Source organism: Rattus norvegicus, chromosome X, assembly GCF_036323735.1.
Source record: "Rattus norvegicus strain BN/NHsdMcwi chromosome X, GRCr8, whole genome shotgun sequence".
NCBI lineage: Eukaryota > Metazoa > Chordata > Mammalia > Rodentia > Muridae > Rattus > Rattus norvegicus.
Genome location: NC_086039.1, coordinates 44141804 through 44160076, shown reverse-complemented (window position 1 = coordinate 44160076; position 18273 = coordinate 44141804). Strand labels below are relative to the sequence as shown.

General features: G+C 40.9%; 1 protein-coding gene across 1 annotated transcript in view; it reads right to left on the bottom strand.

Moving 5' to 3' along the window:
- Magea10-ps4 (MAGE family member A10, pseudogene 4) overlaps window positions 1–18273 on the bottom strand; it is a 49537-nt gene that overhangs the window by 28149 nt on the left and 3115 nt on the right. Inside the window, 4 exon segments of the mRNA XM_063280518.1 lie at window positions 11686–11723; window positions 11725–12711; window positions 13645–13726; window positions 14505–14597. Of these exon segments, the coding sequence (XP_063136588.1) occupies window positions 11686–11723; window positions 11725–12648 (962 nt within the window). The 5' untranslated portion in view covers window positions 12649–12711; window positions 13645–13726; window positions 14505–14597.

Sequence of the window (18273 nt, the reverse complement as noted above, 5' to 3'; positions counted from 1 at the left end):
CAGGTCTTTGCCCACTCCGGGGTGTGCCTTATGAGATCATAGGTGAGCGACCAATCAGGTGTGGATGCGCCACACTATGGTGTATATAAGCCGCGCCATGCGGGCGCGTGGTGCTCTCTTTAAGATTTTAATAAAGTTTTGGCTGCCGCAAGGATTCGTATGTCCCCGCGTGTTTTCTTGCTTGGCGAGGTCGCTCGTGGGACAAAGGCCCTCACTTCTGCCTGTTGACTTCAATTCCACTGAAGGTAGGGAGGGCCGGGTCCACTGCCAAACTCCAATGGTGGGTCTCTGAGGGCTGGAAAACGCCCCACCAATTTGGCTAAGGCAAGAAAAAGATATGAAGAAACTTGAGGGGTTAAGCTAAGTTGCTGAGAGAGTTAGTGTAAGTTAGAGGGAAAGTAAGGTTGAACAGAGAGAGAAAGAGAAAAGAAGGTAAAAAGAGCAGGAAGCTAGAGAAGAAAACAGACAAAAAGAAGAGGAAGCTAGAGAGCTAAAGAGAGATAAAAGACAAGAGAGGAACATATACTGGCCACAGTAGTTAAGGAACCTAGGAAGACAGTACCTGGCAACAGAAGAGAATTCCTGACTAAAGATCGGTGTGCCTAATACAAAGAAAAAGGACACTGGGTCAGGGACTGCCCCAGGAAGAACAAGAGGGGCCTCTCCAGTGGCCCAGAAGGCAAGCCTCTTGGTCCTAGAGTGCTGGCTATGCACAAAGATAGAAGGGAAGCCCGCCCAGTTGTTTTGTGAATACGGGGAACCTAAGACTCTGTGCTCCTACGCCCAAATGGACTAGTGTCTAGCAAAAGACCTTGATTACAGGGGGCTACTGGCAACAAAAAATACTTATGGACTACCCAAAGAACAGTGGACCTTGGCGTGGGCCGGGTAACCCACTAGTTCATGGTCATCTCTGACTGCCCCTATCCCTTGCTCATGAGAAATTTACTCTCCAAAATGGCTTGTGTGGGCTGAAATGGCTGGGTGAGGCCATGTGTATGTATATCTGCAGACTGTGTATGTGGAGCTTAAGACCTGTCTCAGTGCACCAGTACCTGATGCTGGGAGATGTGTGTCTTAGTGCCGTTCTGCCTGGAACACGTCACTCCTGCCAGCCGGGCACTAACAATTATCACCCAATCCAGGACTTAAACTGTGATAGAGTGGCTGCTGTTTTGCCTTTGAATAGAACATCCCAAAAGATGGGACCACTGGTCAGCTGCCATGGACTAGATTCTCCACCGGTTGGGGGCAATCTGGTCACCTTGCTACCCAATCCTGACCTGGAGCCACCACAGCACGAGTGTCAAGTACTGGTGGAGGAAAGACCTCTGCGACTGACTGATCGACCCCTGCTGAAAGCAGAGGCTGCCTTGTCCACAGACGGGAACAGTTCTCTTCAGAAAGGTCAGAGATAAGTGGGTGCTGCCATGGTGGACAACACGAATGTCATCTGGGATGGCTGAACCTCTACTGCCCAGCACTTCAGCACTGCAGATGCCTTTGCCACCTCTTAGATCCCCTGATAAAGTCAGCAACTGTGTTATTCATTGCCCAGGACATCAGGAGGGAAGAGATTCAGTGGCATGGGACAGTAACAAAGCAGATCAAGTGGCTCGAAAAGTGGCTATGCAGGAGCCTATCCTGGTTACAGGCCTGCAAGAGACAGCCACTGGGAACTGGGATCGGACTAAGGGATGGCCTCACTTAGAAAAGGCCCAAATTGCTTAAAAGATAAACGGACAATGACACACTTGAGGGGAAAGCTATACTACCCAGAGAACAAAGAAAAGACTCACTTTGCCAAATACAGAAATGGACTCATTTAGGAGATAAGTTTGTCCAAGTAGTTAAGGTATATATAATAGACTTTTTAGCCAAGAGAGGCAGTAAAAAAGTATAAGGTATGTCAGTAAGGGAATGCTTAATAAGCAAACAGGGCAAAGAGACCTAGAGAGTTTAGTGAGAAGTCAACGTGAACTTCACTGAGAAAATATGGTCACAAGTATCTCCTAGTGCTTGTAGATACCTTTCCAGGAATAGATAAAAGCTTTCCTAACCAAGCAAGAGACGGCCTCTGCAGTCATCAAGAAGATACTGGAAGAAATCTTCCCCCGGTCTGGAGTGCCCAAGGTAATCTGGTCAGACAATGGCCCTACTTTCATTGCCAAGGTAAGCCAGGGTGTGGCCAAGTATTTAGAGGTCGATTGGAAATTACGTTGTGTTTAGAGACCTCAAAGTTCAGGACAGGTAGAGTAAATAAATAAAACTCTAAAAGAGACCCTGACCAAATTGACCATGGAGACTGGTGCAGACTGGGTGGCACTCCTTCCCTCTTGCTCTCTTCAGACCAAGAAATACCCCTTCCACATTCAGCCTTATCCCCTTTGAGATCTTATATGGGGCCTCAGCTCCTCTGACTGTATTAGATGATGTTACTGAACCAACATGTCATAATAATAATGATATGTATGCCAGGCTAAAAGACCTACAGGTGATACAGAAAGAAGCCTGGTCACAGCTGGCAGCAGCCTATGCCCCAGGGACCCCTGAGACATCTCATCAGTTCCAGGTCAGAGACTCGGCTACATACAATGGCACCGAACCCAGACACTCGAGCCTCACTGGAAGGGACTGTACCTGGTGCTGCTGACCACCCTGACAGCCGTCAATCTCAGCCCTCACCAGCTGAGTACTAGCTGTTGGGCTGAGAGCTGGAACCTAAAGGGACACTTAGATCTTCAAAAAGCTCCCTAGACTTGCACATCAGATAAGTGAATACATCAGAGACGTGACTGGGAGGTAGCTATAATGCTCACTTGAGGAGTGTGCTTTAGAAACAAGAATTTCCTGTTTGCCCTGGGTTCCATCGGGATAGATGTGGGGATAGGCTTGATTTCTATTGCAAATGATGTAACATACCCTTACTATGAAGGCATATGTGCGTTAGTACTTCTAACACTTCTTGGGACTGTGCCTCAGGGATCATACGTTTAGAAGTTCTAAGATAGTCATGACCTTGGTGTGTAGGTTTAGATAGTGTCCAGATTAGAATCCTGATGCTAACGACTTAGTAAGAAAAAAAAAGTAGTTGAGAATTACTTAGGGCTATCTTAAGAGTTGAGAATTACTTAAGGCTATCTAGGTGCTGCAAGGGCAGCTACAAGGACATCTGCTGTTGCCCTGCAATGCAAGGCTTATAGAGAATTCAGAACTGCCATTGACTCAGATACAAAAAGAGTGAAAAAGACTTTTTAGCTGACCTCCAAGAATACCTAGCCTCCCTCTCAGAGGTAGTCCTTCAGAATAGGAGAAGATTAGACCTGATATTCCTTAAAGAAGGAGTCTGTGTGCTACACTGAAAGAAGAATGTTGCTTCTATGTAGACCATTCAGGAGTAATTAAAGACTCCATGAATTAACTTAGAGAAAGGTTAGACAAAAGACAGAGAGACAGAGAAGCGCATCGGGGATGTTTCTAGAGCAGGTTTAGTAAATCTCCTTGGATGACTACTCTGATATCTTCCCTTATGGGACCCTTCTTAGTTTTGCTTCTGCTTCTGATTATAGGTCCATGTGTGTTAAAGAAACTAGTTACCTTCATTAGAGAAAGAGTGAGTACTGTTAAGATTTTGATGTTATGCCAACAGTATCATGCTTTAGGAGGACAAGAAAGCCAATATTATAAAGATACTAAAATTTAGTTCTATGATTAGAACTAGACACTAGAAGAAGTAGGGAATGAAAGAATAAAAAATGCAGCTAAGTAGTCAGAAGTTTAAAAAAAGCCCTAAATACCTCAAATTCCAGACCCTGCTCTCTACTTATACTAGCTGACCATAAAGTTAGATTAAAATCTTAGAGAACAATCTTGAGAAACAGGGAGTTTCTCCTTGTGATTTTTCACTGGTATTCTTGTGATTTTCCAATGACACCACCACTGCCCCCTTGGGTTGTTGTTTCTCCCTTTAAATACCCTTTCTCCCAGCCTCTCAGGGTTGAACTCCACTGCCCCTGCGTGGGATATGAGTCTCGACCCCAGTGCACTGGTTCCTATCAATAAACCTCATGTTTATTACAGCAAGGACGGTCTCACGTGAGTTCTTGGGGGGTCGCATCATCCCGAGACTTGAGGGAAGGTCTCCCTGTTCTGGGGGTCTTTCACTTCCTTTGCAATTTGTATCCTTTTGACCTCCTTTTGTTATTTGATTGATCTGGCTAGGACTTCGAGTTCTATATTGAATAGGTAGGGAAAGATTGGACAGCCTTGTCTAGTTCCTGATTTTAGTGGGATTGCTCCAAGTTTCTCTCCATTTAGTGAAGATAATTTTTTAAAAATTATATGACTAAATTATTGGAACATTCTGAAGTGATATTACTTTTGTTTCCTTGGGTGGTTTTCTTGTAAAGCCAAATATGAGCATTTGTCCTTGTAGGTTGTATTTTACATAAAACACTACTATCTGGCATTGGAGAAATTGCATTGATTTCATAGAGTTTATCCAAATTGTTTTGAAATTCTAGACCAGCAGATGCCTGAACCAAATGCACAGGTTTTAGCATCAAGAAAATGTGGCTTATATACTGAATAAGGAAGTACTTGTCTTCATATTTTTATGAAATATTTTATATAAGATTTTTCCTCATTCCTTTTGTAGTCTTTGGATGATTCATATCAAAAAAGCTTCCCTTTAGTTCTCTGTCTTGTCTGATACTGGTGATGGAACCCAGGGCTGTGTGTATGCTAAGCAAGCCCTCTACCATTGAGTCACACCCCTTATCCTTCAGTTCTCTTTTAGTAAAGTTTGGAATTTATTTAAAAAGTTATAAATATCTTTGTGTTGGTATTTACCAAGCAAACTTCAATTACTGAAGAAGAGGGAACCTCAGTTAAAAAATAGTCTCCATCACATCAGACTGTGGGATTGTTTGAGGAGTATCTTCTTTATTAATAATGATGGAAGAGGTCTGAGTCCACAGTAAATGGTATCACTTCTATTATATAAGAGAGCAAGGTTTGTGAGCCAATACACAGCTTTTCTCTATGGTGTATGTTAGGTTTCATAAATTGTAAACTGTATTTTCAAAACTTGCCTTTTATTTTATATAGTTCATTTTGCCTACATACGTGTAATGTATTATCAGTTATTCAAATATTTCATTATTATTTAATATCTATGGTGGTAGCATCTCCTTTATTTGTAACAATTATGTGTATATTTTACCTGCATATATGTGTGTATTGTGCTAATGCACTCTCCAAGGAGGGCAGAAACAGAGTTGAATCCCTTGAAACTGGAGCTACAGTGGGTTGTAAGCCTCCTTGTGGGTTTTGGAAACTGAACCTTGGGTCCTCTGAAAAGCATCAATTGCTCTTAACCACTAATCCATCTTTTAGCCTCTTGACATTTATTATTTTATTTTCTATTATATTGCATTCCTTTTATTTTTATTTTTAGATGCTATCTTCCTCTTAAATTTTAATTCTACATTAAGAATTCTACACTAAGCATTACCAGCTGCATATGTAGCAGAGGATAGGCCTATTGGGCACCAAAGGGAGGAGAAGCCCTTCCGAACACCCCCAGTGTAGGGGAATGTCAAGGTGGGGAGGTGGGAAGGAGGAATCACTAGGGAGGGGGTACACCTTTTATAAAAGAAGGGGGAGGGGAGGGGATAGGAGCCTTATGGATAGGAAACCGGGAAAGGGAATAACATTTAAAGTGTAAATTAAAAATATGCAATAAAAAAAGGTATGAGCCTTATAATACTGAAAGCTTCCTTCTAAGTACTGCTTGAGCGATACCATTTATTTTTAAAATATTTATATCATTTAAAATCTTTTCTAATTTCTTAATTTTTGTCTTTCATGCAGGATTATTTAGAAAATGTTTTAATTTAAAATATTTACAGTTTTCTAGTATATTTTATTATTGATCTATAGTATATTTGATATTCTAGTACATGAATTTAGTATATCTTATTCTCTTTTATTTAGACAACAAATTTTGTCTGGTTTCAATTTTTAACCTGTGCTACGAGTTTGCTCACGGCTCAGGATATATTGTTACTTGTGTTACTAGTACACTTAACAAGAGTGGATTTTTCTGTATTTGTTGGGAAAACGATATAAAGCTAAAGATTGATTTTCCAGTTTTGTCTTTCATGGAATGCTTTATATTTAATAAAACTTGTGTCTAAATTCACCTTGTTTATTTTGGTATAGTTGCTGTCAATGATAATCTTCTAATTTTGTTCAGTTAGCATATAAAATAATGGGTTCAAATATATATATATATATATATATATATATATATATATATATATATATATATATATATATATTTGTATGTTGTTCATATTTACATGCACCCTCCCAGTCTCTTCCTCTGTCCATTTTACTTGTCCATTCCCTAGTGCCAAAAGTTCACTCTCTGCTCTCATACCACACATGAATATATAGTTAAATTTAGATTCCACAAATGAGAGTAAATGTGTGATATTTTGCCTTTCTTACTCTTATTGCCATGTCATACATCCTCCTCATTTTTGAAATCCTCGATCTCTACAGTAGTACCCTTTTGTATTTTTGACCCATATATAAATCTAGATTCTCATATGAAAGAAAATGTGATGTTTGTCTTTCTGAGCTTGGCTTAACTTAATTAACATAATTACCTCTAGTTGTATCCATTTTCCTGAAAGTCGCTGTTTCATTATTGTTTACTGCCAAATAATGGCATTCTGTATATATAGGACTTATAAAATCAATTTAACTGTTGATGAACACTTATTTAGGCTTGTTCCATATTTTGGCTATTGTGAATAGAGTGGCAGCAAGCGTGGACATGCAAGTGTCTATGGGGTGTTCTATTTAGTCTTCCAATTATAACTAAGAGTGATATACTTCAGTCATAACATAATATTGTTTTAAGTTTTTGGAGGAACCACCATACTGGTTTCCATAGAGACTGAGTGTATATTCTCATTAGTGCTGCATAATGGTTTCCCTTTCCCCAAAGCCTTGTCAGTACCTGTTGTTTGTTTTTGTAATGATAAATATTCTATCAATGCAAGATAGAGTTTCAAAGCAGTGTTAATGTGCATTTTCCTGATGGCTAAGGATATTGAATACTTTTTAAAGTTCTTCTCTTGAAAACTATCTATTCAGTTCATTTGTCCATTTACTGATCGGGTGATTTGGTTTTATTGTTTAATTTTGGGAGTTCTTTATAAATTCTAGATATCAATCCTCAGTCAGCTGTACAATTGGCAAAGAAATTCTCATATCTATAGTGAATCTTCTCTCTTGCAACTGTTTAATTGCTTTGTAGAAGCCTTTTAAATTGATACAAATTTATTCATCAATTTTTGTTACTATGCTCTGAGCAATTAGAATCCTTTTCAGAAAGTCTTTATGTATAACTAGATGACATGGTATTTTCTTTATGTATGCCTTGGAGTATTTTATTCAATGATTTCCCCTAACATCTTCAGAGTTTCGTTGTCTCATATGATAGGTTTTGATCCACTCAGAATTTATTTTTGTCCAGTGTAAGAGATAGGGGTCTGGTTTCCTTCTTTTATACTTGTCTATCTAGTTTTGCCCATCTTCATTTGCTGAAGAGCTCTCTTTTCTCTATTGCATATTTTTGGAATCTTTGTATTTGTAAAACATTAGGTTTTTGAATGGGTGTTTTTCCTTGACCCTTTATTTCTTGTTTTTATTCCATTTTGTATGTGTCTTTTTTTGTACCAATATGCTACTTGATTTTTTAATAATTTTCATTTTCCTGGATATTTTACGTATTTACATTTCAAATATTATCCCCTTCCCCCCTTTCCCATACCCCTTCCCCCTGCTTCTATGAAAATGTTTCCATTCCCAACCACCCACTCTAACCCTGGCATTCCCCTAAACTGGGGAAATGAGCCTTCACAGGACCAAGTGCTTTTCCTCCAATTAATGTTCATAGATCATATGAAACCTAAGAAGAAGGAAGACGAAAATGTGCTTGATAAATTTTTATAGATCATACATATCTAGCATTTTGTCTAGATTGTCCAGTTTTTCACATAATTTTTGTGGTGGTGGGGATTGAAATCTGGGCTTTCTGAATGCAAGGCTACCATTTAGATATGCCCCAGATGTGCAAAATATTAGAATATAAGCTTATAAAGTGTGTTCTAATAATCCTCTGAATTTTATTAGTGTGCATTTAATAGCCCACTTTTTAAATTTTATTAATTTGAGGCCTCTCTTATTCTGCTGATTAGTTTGGATACATTTTTGTTAGTTTTTTTATTGTATTAAAGCAGTTAATATAAGAGACTGGTTTACCAACTCCCCAGAAACTTCCTAGTTCATAAATCTTGGGGTGGCTAACATTTTGCCTAGAGTTATCTAGTGAGTGTGTCAGAGTGTAGTAAGTAAACAGCACTGAAATTTGTACAGACAGAACTGTACTTTTAACACCTGCTAAGCCTTAAATATCCTGCTGAGGATTTATGACTATGACCGTCAATAATTTGTTAGAGCTTTAAATTTCTCAGTATCCATAGAAGTGAACCTCATGGCAGATAGGTGACTCTGTAGGTTCATATACATGATGACCTAACATTCAGGGACACTAAGCTATTTTTTTCATTTTATAAATATATCTCTTTAATTTTATGATGGATCACTATTGAAATGGAAGTCATGCAATTCTTCCCAGTATCCACTTCATCTTTCCAATTTATCTTTCTTTTTAATTATTAGATTATTTAATTTACATTTCAAATGTTATTCCCTTCCCCAGTTTTCTGGCCATAAGCCCCCTATCCCATCTCCCTCTTCTTCTTCTAAAGGGGTTCTCACTCAATAACCATCCCATTTACAGCCTCCCCACCTTGGCATTCCACTACAATGGGGGGTCCAGCCTTGGCAGGAGCAAGGGTTTCTCCTCCCACTGATGCCCAGGGAGGTCATCACCTGCTACATATGCAGTTGGAGCCATGGGTCTATCCAGGTGTACTCTATGGATAGTGGTTTAGTCCCTGGGAGCTCTGGTTGGTTGGTATTGTTGTTCTTATGGGATTGCAAGCCCCTTCAACTCCTTCAGTCCTTTCTCTAATTCCCCGAACAGGGACCCTGTTTTCAGTTCAATGGTTTGCTGCTAGCATTTGCCTCTGTATTGGACATGCTCTGGCTGAGCCTCTCAGGAGACAGCTACATCAGGCTCCTGTCAGCATGTACTCCTTAGCTTCATCAATATTGTCAAGTTTTGGTGGAGATATATATATATATATATATATATATATATATATATATATATATGGGCTGGATCCCCAGGTGGGGCAGGCCCTGACTGGCCAATCTCTCAGTCTCTGCTCCAACCTTTGTCTCCATATCCCTTCCTATTAATATATTTATTCCCCCTTTTAAGAAGAACTGAAGCATCTTCACTTTGATCGTCATTCTTCTCGAGCTTCATGTGGCCTGTGGGTTGCATCTTGGATAATTCGAGCTTTTGGAATAATATCAACTTATCGGTGAATACATAAAATGTGGACTTTTTATTAGGTTACTTCACTCAGGATGATAATTTCTAGTTCCATCCATTTGCCTATGAATTTAATGAAGTCATCGCTTTTGAGCTGAGTAGTAATCCATTGTGTAGACGCACCACATTTTCTGTATCCGTTCCTCTGTTGAGGGGTATCTGGGTTCTTTCCCGCTTCTGGCTATTATAAATAAGGCTGCTATGAACATAGTGGAGCATGTATCCTTGCATGCTGGAGCATGTTGGAGTATCTTTTGGGTATATGCCCAGGCATATTATAGCTATGTTCTCAGGTAGCACAATGTCCAATTTTCTGAGGAACTGCCAGACTGATTTCCAGACTGGTTGCACTGGCTTGCAATCCCACCATCAATGGAGGCGTGTTCCTCTTTTTCCACATCATCACCAGCATCAGTTTTCACCTGAGTTTTCAATCTTAGCCATTCTGACTGGTATGAGAATGGAATCTCAGGGTTGTTTTGATTTGCATTTCCCTGCTGACTAAGGATATTGAACATATCTTTAGGTGCTTCTCAGCCATTTGATATCCCTCACCTGAGAATTTTTTGTCTAGCTTTGTACCCCATTTTTGATAGGGTTATCTGGCTCTCTGAGTTCTCTCTTTGAGTTCTTTGTATATGTTGGATATTAGCCCTCTATCAGATGTAGGATTGGTAAATATCTTTTCCACATCTGTTGGTTGCTGTTTTTGTAGTAATGACAGTGTCCTTTGCCTTATGTTAGTTTTTTGCAGTTTTATATTGATTCTTAAAATTAGAGCGTAAGCCATTGGAGTTCTATTCAGGAAAATTTCCAGTGTATCTGGTTTGATGTGGAGGTCCTTGATCCACTTGGACTTAAGCTTTGTACAGGATGATAAGAATGGATTGATTTGCATTATTCTACCTATTTAGACCTCTCCACTTCAAAGAAGGATGTGAGGTTTCCCTTGGCCACCACTAGTCCAACAATATCACACTTATTAAAGTGCCATTTCCCATAAGTCAAGCTTTTTCAACCACCACAATAAAGGTCATAGACTTAAGAATGTTTCCTATAAACTGGGCTTTCATCCCTCCAAAAAAAAATGTTCCCCAATTCCAGCTGTCACTCTCTGCATTCTCTCCCTCCATTTCCCCATTTCTCCCACCCCTGTCCTCAAGTACTCCCAATATACCTGCAGTTCCCAAGTATGTTGATACAATTCCACACCCCACTCCTCAAGTATGAACCCCTCTTTACCTAAAAGTTCTGGACTTGTGGGTTTTAGCTTTATTGTCATTTACTTAACAACTATTACGTGCTTATATGTGGATGAATACTTTTCCTAAATGCATACCTCATGATTGACTGGATACTGACAAATGTAAGAACTTATAGAGTGGATTAGAACTTACAAAACTTGTGAGCTGTTAAGTGCCTAGGACTCCCCAAATGCCTTGGTTTTCAACATTGACGTGGGGGGGGGGGGGCTTGCTGCAGCAGATCGCACTGCAAACCTTCCATTCTAGTGCTAGTCATCTGAAGAACCCCTACCTGTATTGACAGAGCTGTGGATCCTACCCAAAACATGTCTAGAAAAATGATGGCTCTGGATTAAACTGTATGCCACTTTTCATTAGATAAGGGAATATCTGAATTCTAGAAATATCCCACTGCTAACACACAACTTTACAAAGAACAGTGAAGTGTTTTGTGATAGAAATTCAATTTATAATTTTTAGTTTAAATTTTAATATGTTAACCACAATGAGAGACTAAAAAGTATAAGACAATCAAAATTTTTATTTTATTCTTGTTTTGCAAGTTAAAGCTGAGATTTTTTCCATTACCAACTTAATTCCAATTTCAGTGTACTAGTAGGTTGGGACATTTTACAAAGACAGACAGAAGTCATCCTCATGCAGTTTCAAATCTGGAAAACAAGAATGCATGCATTGCAAAAAGATTAAACTTGAACATAATGCAACTTATAATAAGAGTATTAACATTTTGAAATGCCAAGAATCCTAAAGTCACCCAAATAGAATAAACATAGAAAGCTTTATGCTCTCCTCCCACCAGCTCCCAGTTGAGGGTACAATAGCTGGATCAGTGACTACTCTGTCTGACCTGATGTTAGATATGAATTGCCAGTGCACTAGACAGTGCCCAGATCAGAGATGTCGAAGCATCTGCTGGAAGATCCAGGCCTCGACCCTGTCTATCTCATCTCTCAGAGCTTCTGCATATTTTTCAGGGTATGCTCTGGGATGAGTCTTAGTAATGCTAGCAAAAAACTGCAAGACTTTCAATTTGGTGGTTTCTGCAAAGGCCCTTGGGCCCCACAGGAACACATGGCTAGGAGGATCACTGTTAGGCACCTGTCTGTATTCCAGGTACCCTTCCTGGACAAACTCCTCAGAGATGAGCTTCCTGGGGTCTCTATGTATGTAAGGATCCATCCCACCACACAACCCTATATTATTCAGCATTTCCCAGATAATGTCCTCACTGACATAGTTTCCCTTCATAAAAATGACACCCAGTACAACTATGAGGACACCTGTCTTGGGCATACCCTGGACATCAGTCAGCATCCCATCATAGGTGATGCCCAGGGCAGTGACAAGGACATAGGAATGGACAGAAGGGTCCACTTCTACTATGTCAAGGCCAAAGACCAGCTTCATGCACTCAGAGGCCTCACTAAAGATCAGAGGATAATATTCATCATACTCTCTACCAATGGTTTCCAGCATTTCTGCTTTGGTAGTGAATGCCTTCGTTTGATATTTGAAAAGCAGAAAGTCCACCAAATCATACACCTTTACGTTCTGTGCATTGTGCAACAAATAGAGTGGGTCTTCCAGCGCCTCTAATTGTCTGATGGAAGCCTCCTCAGATGGGCCTACAGGAATGGAGGCCAGTGCCACAGAGGGAGAGCAGGCTCTCTCAGGACTCTGGAGAGGACTTGGTATTCCACTACCATACTCGGCCTTTGAGGTGGAGGTGGCTTCTTCCTCCTCTGCTGCAGCCATGGTAGCCTGGGCATTGTCCAACTCCTGTTCGGCCTGAGCATTGTCTTGGAGGTTGCTGTATTGGATGTTATGGGCATCATCCATTGTGGTTTTCCTTGGTACAGACAGGCTGGATACTGTCCTAATCAGAACAAGGAGGACACAGACCTGGTGGGAAAGTGGAGAGAGTTTATGGATTCTATTTGCAGTCACAGTCGAACAACCTGCGAAAAGTCATGTTATTCAAAACCTCTGAATAGTGCTCTAGGCTACAAGGACTCATAGCAGTCTGAGAACCTTGAAATACAGAAACAGAAAATGAACAACCTATTTGGGGTGCAGTCAGAGGGAAGATAAGCTCAGGGATACCACCAGAATATTTGATGCCAGAGAATGTCGGGTGTTCATGTTCTCAACTGTTTGAACCATTGTTATATACTTGCAGTATCTACATCCCCATAAATTCTGAGGATAGATACTTGTGCCCCGGTTACAGGATCTGAGGACACTATCCCAGAGGAAGATTTTCATATCTTTGAGTTTCAAATCATTAAGACATGCTGACCACATTCCACAGATTCAAACTGCTAGTTTGTGACTGAATTTTCATTAACAGTACTGATAATGTCTACTGTGGGGGTGCGGGGTAACAATACCCCAGTAAGTGGTGTCTTCTATGATCTTTCTGGTTACTCATGTTTCCCTTGCAAGTGCTAGACCCTGCCAATCAGATAGTCTACTGAAAAATCTTAACTGACCAGTATTTTGAAACATAATATAATGCGTGAATGGCACTTCACATCTGGCTGCACAGATTCAGACTAACTTACAAGAGATTGGACAATTCAATGGTGTTCATGTGTCCTAAGGTGTGAGACCTGCCCTATGCTCACCTTGATAAGTGACAAGGTCTGGACTGCTTCACCTTATGATCTGAGGCTAAGTTATTTAAACCAAGGTCCTATTTCTGTGATACAGAGGGAAGAGAAGAAGAGGTAACAGAAATCGTCTATGGTCCCTGAGCTTCTTCACAGCTTACAGGAGGGCAGGTAGAGGACAAACCCCATGTTGTTTAAATGGCAGGAAATCTTCAGTCCTTACCTTCAGTCCTTGCCCTCTTGAGATATTCACTCTGATATCTCCAGTCAAACTCCCCCTTCCCAGGATCTCAGTTCCTTGAGACCTGTGACCAGAAAAAAAGATAGAGTGCGTATCAAGACATCCCCTTCCAGCAGTGTGTATGTCAGGTGTGTGAGAAGTGTTTGGGGGGCCTGTGACAGGTTTCCTTCACTTCTATATTGGAGGATGTTACATGGACTTGCACGATTCTTGGACACCTGTCTTTAAGAATGGCTATGCACCCGGGTCAAGTTGTATTCCTTCTTGATATCTGAGAAGATGACAAATCCTTTTACATCTGAGTGGGTTATCTTGGATTGGTCATATGACCTGAGTGAATCTGGGCTGATAATGGGGTTTCAAAACCCACTTGAGGTTGATTTACTGACTTCTTCCTGGCACCTTCACTTTTGTGCAATTAACACAAGACCTCATCTTTCCAAAGACATCCACATTCCTGCCAAATGGACAAGTAAGCATGACACCTAATGCCCCTGATTATTGGCCACAGAACATACTGAGATATTATAGTTTGTATATTCTGTGCCGTGGACTCATAGTCCCCAGACATACATGTCTGACATAACAGCTAATCCTGTGACTCCTCTCTCTGTTCCCCATCCTGACATCACTCCTCAGCCAACCTGACTTCAAAGTCTTCATCTCGCAAATAAATCACAAACAAATCATGAAGCATAAAGGACAGGCAGTCACAGTACTCACATACCGAAGGCTTTCCTGGAAAAATTTAGGGAGTTTGGCAGGTATTAGGAAAGTCTGTGTTATGGAGGGTATTGCTCTTTTTCTCTCCTTTAGGTCTCACCATGGTAACTCAAACTTACCTAGACTGCTTACAAATGCTGGACACCTCTTCTGATAATTTTCTGATACTCCAACTGCTGCTCTGATATCCTTCAGTGGATAGGCTCACCTTCCTTAGAAAAGAGAGAGAATGATAATGGAGTGTATATGCATAACTGTGGTTTGTGTCTCACACTGCCTATGAGAGCAGCTATGAGAGCAATGGCAATGCTGGATATTATATGGAGTATTTGAAGTGTGCTGTCCATAGAGAACCCTGGATTTTACCTTGATTAACTCTCTTTCCTAGGACCTCTTTACCACGGACCTCAGAATAAGGTTCTGACCTTCTATCTACTGAGGTCAAAGAAGGCCACTCATTTGACTACCCTAGTCACGTGTACTATAATCCCTATTGTTCTGATCCTGCTGGATTATCTAATAGGACATCTCTTCAGTTTACACACAGGGTCTTCACATATCACTTCATGGAGACTGGGCTCTGTCTATTACAATTGCTCCAAAAATGATGTTACTCAGAGTCCCATTGGAGGACAGAGCCTTACTGCTAGGAATGAATTCCACCATGTTAGATACAGAATTGATATGGGGAAGCACTAATTTGGGGTTCCTCAGACTAACTGAAAACTTTCATCTTGAATACAAGGATCTGCAGGAGTACACAGAGAGCATCATGAAAGTTTAAAATATTTTCTTGAAATTTGTATAGTTTCATAAATTACAATTTAATCATATTCAACATCTCTCCTATTGTATTGTAGGGCCTTGTCAGCTCTGTCACTGGGGAGCTGGAAAAGGGGAGTTTGACTGTGCTTATCCCATGCTCCTGCTGCCAGGGCTGGTGCTAGGCCAGACAGAAGCACCTAGGCTCTGTTCTGGTGGTGGAAAACCACAGTCAGAGATGTAGGAAAGCCAGAGTTGGTAAAGGGGGTTCCTCATCTTTCATCGAGCTCAGGGCCGTGGGGTTCTCATGCTCTTAGATTTCCAAGCTATGCTGGGAATTACAGAAGAGCTGAGAATGGAGTCTGGGATCCTGGCGACTGGGAACAGCATCTAGCCAAGAGCTGGGGTAAAGTGGAGGTCCAGATTGTTCCAGTGGGTATGTTAGTCTTTAGATGGACAGCGGTTGGCATGGTGGCAATTGTGGCAGGGAGCACAGAGAGGCCTTCTAAGGGAGATTAAGCTGGGTCTCTGTAGAAGGCCTCCATGGCTTCCCACAGCAGTTCTTGGTAAACAGAGACAATCTGTGGTTCCAAACTGTTTATTGTCATGACACAAAATGGATGCTTAAAACTATACCCTGCTTCTCAGGGTGTACCTGATATTAAATACTATTTGCAGGTGGGATTTCCAAAATGGGAAGCTTATTGGCTAAAACCTTCAGGCCTCCAGGTAGCTCATTAACATGCAGAATTCTTTTTTAACCTACATGACTATACATCATTTCTCTTCTGTGTGAGAAGCATGGCCTGTGTTCCAAGTAAGGGGTTTGTTAGCAAGCTGAGAGTCAACTAAGCCTCAGGTGTGTGCCCGCTGAGCCTACATGTCCTGACCTGTTGCACGTTACCAGACTTCCTGACATGCTTTTATGTTGTACACACTCTACCAAACCCTCCATGTCCCTATAAATACTGGACTCTCATAGTTTTTAGCACATTTAGTGAAATTTGTAATACCTTTATACACTTGGGCATGTGGACATCGACTGAAGTATGATCAACTGACAAGAATCTGCAAACGTAAGGAAAACAAAATCTCCCCAGTAGGTATCAATTACCTATAGCTCCTCAGCTAGGGGTGGGACTTACATACCCCACTATGCTGGGATGTTTGTCTAACTGGGAACATACTCCTCTTGATTGTACTTGCTTAGTTGACTTGAGACTAATTAGGTAGAGCTGGTTTAATCTGGGGCGACTAAATCTGAAGCAGGATTTCAGATGTTAAACCAGAGCTCTCACCCTCACATTGTACTGGCCTCATCTGATGACTCCAGAAATCTTTTTTATTTTATCCACAAGGGTGTTGTCAATGAGTCAGTCAGGGAGCTGAGAGTCACCTAAGACTCAGGTGTGTGACACTGTGTCTCTGGGTCCTGATCTGCTCTATCTTACCAAATTTACCAGCATGATTTATGTCCTACACTCTTCCAAATCCTCCAAGTCCCATCACTACTAGACCTAAAAAAGTTTACTTAAACAGAACACATATATTCCTGGCGCATACACAAATGAACTTGAAAATGGCTCCTGTTGCCTTGGAAATGGAGTTGTGAAGCACCATTCCTGGCTATGAATCGAACCTGCAAAACCAGCAAGTACTGGTAACCATTGAAGTGTCTCTCTAACTAAAGATTCCCAGATTTCAATAGGTGAAAAAAAACAGAAAAGGCTAATTTCTACATGGTGTCATCCCATACGTTGCAGGTGTGTACAATAAGTATATAGCTGAATTAATCTACAATTCACCCTTACTTCTCACCCAGACTGTAAGAAAGAGGACTATGTCTTTACCTGGCCTTTGAGGAATTATGATTTCCTGCTCACCTATTTGATTCAAACTACAGGACTCTTTAGTAAGGGACACAAACAACAGTGCACCTGCGTTATCTTTGACCCTCCTATACAGAAAGGATGCAGTATAGGCCACCATGAATTCCATTAAAGCTAAAAGTATGGCAGCCTTTAAGCTCCAGAAAGAAAATGTTCTGTGTACTGCAAGTCCTTGGAAGTAGGTGAAATAGTGGGGCAGGAATACGGGACCACAAATAAGGGTTCTTGTTTGTTTCAGGTTAGTCAAAGGCATGCAACTGTATTAAATGGAGGCTGTCTATATGGTACAGGGCATGTGTAGGTCACCAGCAACTTACACTTGAGTCAGAAAGGGACCAAGTCCTCCTTCCTCCAGGGAACTCTAAAAATGGCATCGACACTGTAACCAACTGCTGACAGCTGGTCGGAGGCAAGAAAGTACTATTTTGAGTCTACTAGACAGCAGAGCTTGACCTGCATTTTCTGGGCCCCTCAATTATGAAAGAGTCTTTGCACTCTACTATACACTTACTCTGACTGAAAGCATGTGTCAGCCCTCCAGGATCCTAAAATTGTGATATAACACCTCCCTGAGCACCTGGATGAGGATGTGGCAGTATGTGGAGGGCCTCTTCCCCTTCAGTGAGAACTATGGCATTCTGTAACTTCCAGAAATGGCAGAAAATTATTTGGAGGACTCCAAGTCATTTCTTGCAAGAGAAAGTGCGCACTCATACCAACCAACCCGGATTTACTGCAAGAATCTGAAAAGCCTCCAGTGGTCCTTTCTATCTTATGTGAGGGTTCTACAAATAACAGAAAAACACACTCCTCTCAGAAATCTTTTTAAAAATTTAGACATTGAATCCCAGAGTAGGAATGGAAGGGGTCATTCCTCCAGATGGACCCACTGAATAACAATTTGGGTACTCTCTTGATGAGTGTTCTTTAATCTTCTTAATACTGACACTTAATACATTCCCTAATGTGGTAGTGACACCCAACTTTAAAATTATTTTGGTTGTTACTCCATAAGTGCACTTTTGCAACTGTTGTGAATCCTAATGTAAATATCTGATATGAAGGGTGTTTGATATATAATCCCAAAAGGGTTGTGTCCCACAAGTTGAGAACCATGTTTCTAGCCTGCCGGGGACCTAAACAATCCACCGACAGGGAAGTTACTGCAACATGAATGTGAACTTACCCCTGAGGCTCATGTAACCTTAAACATTGCTCCTCTACATTGTTGAAAGTG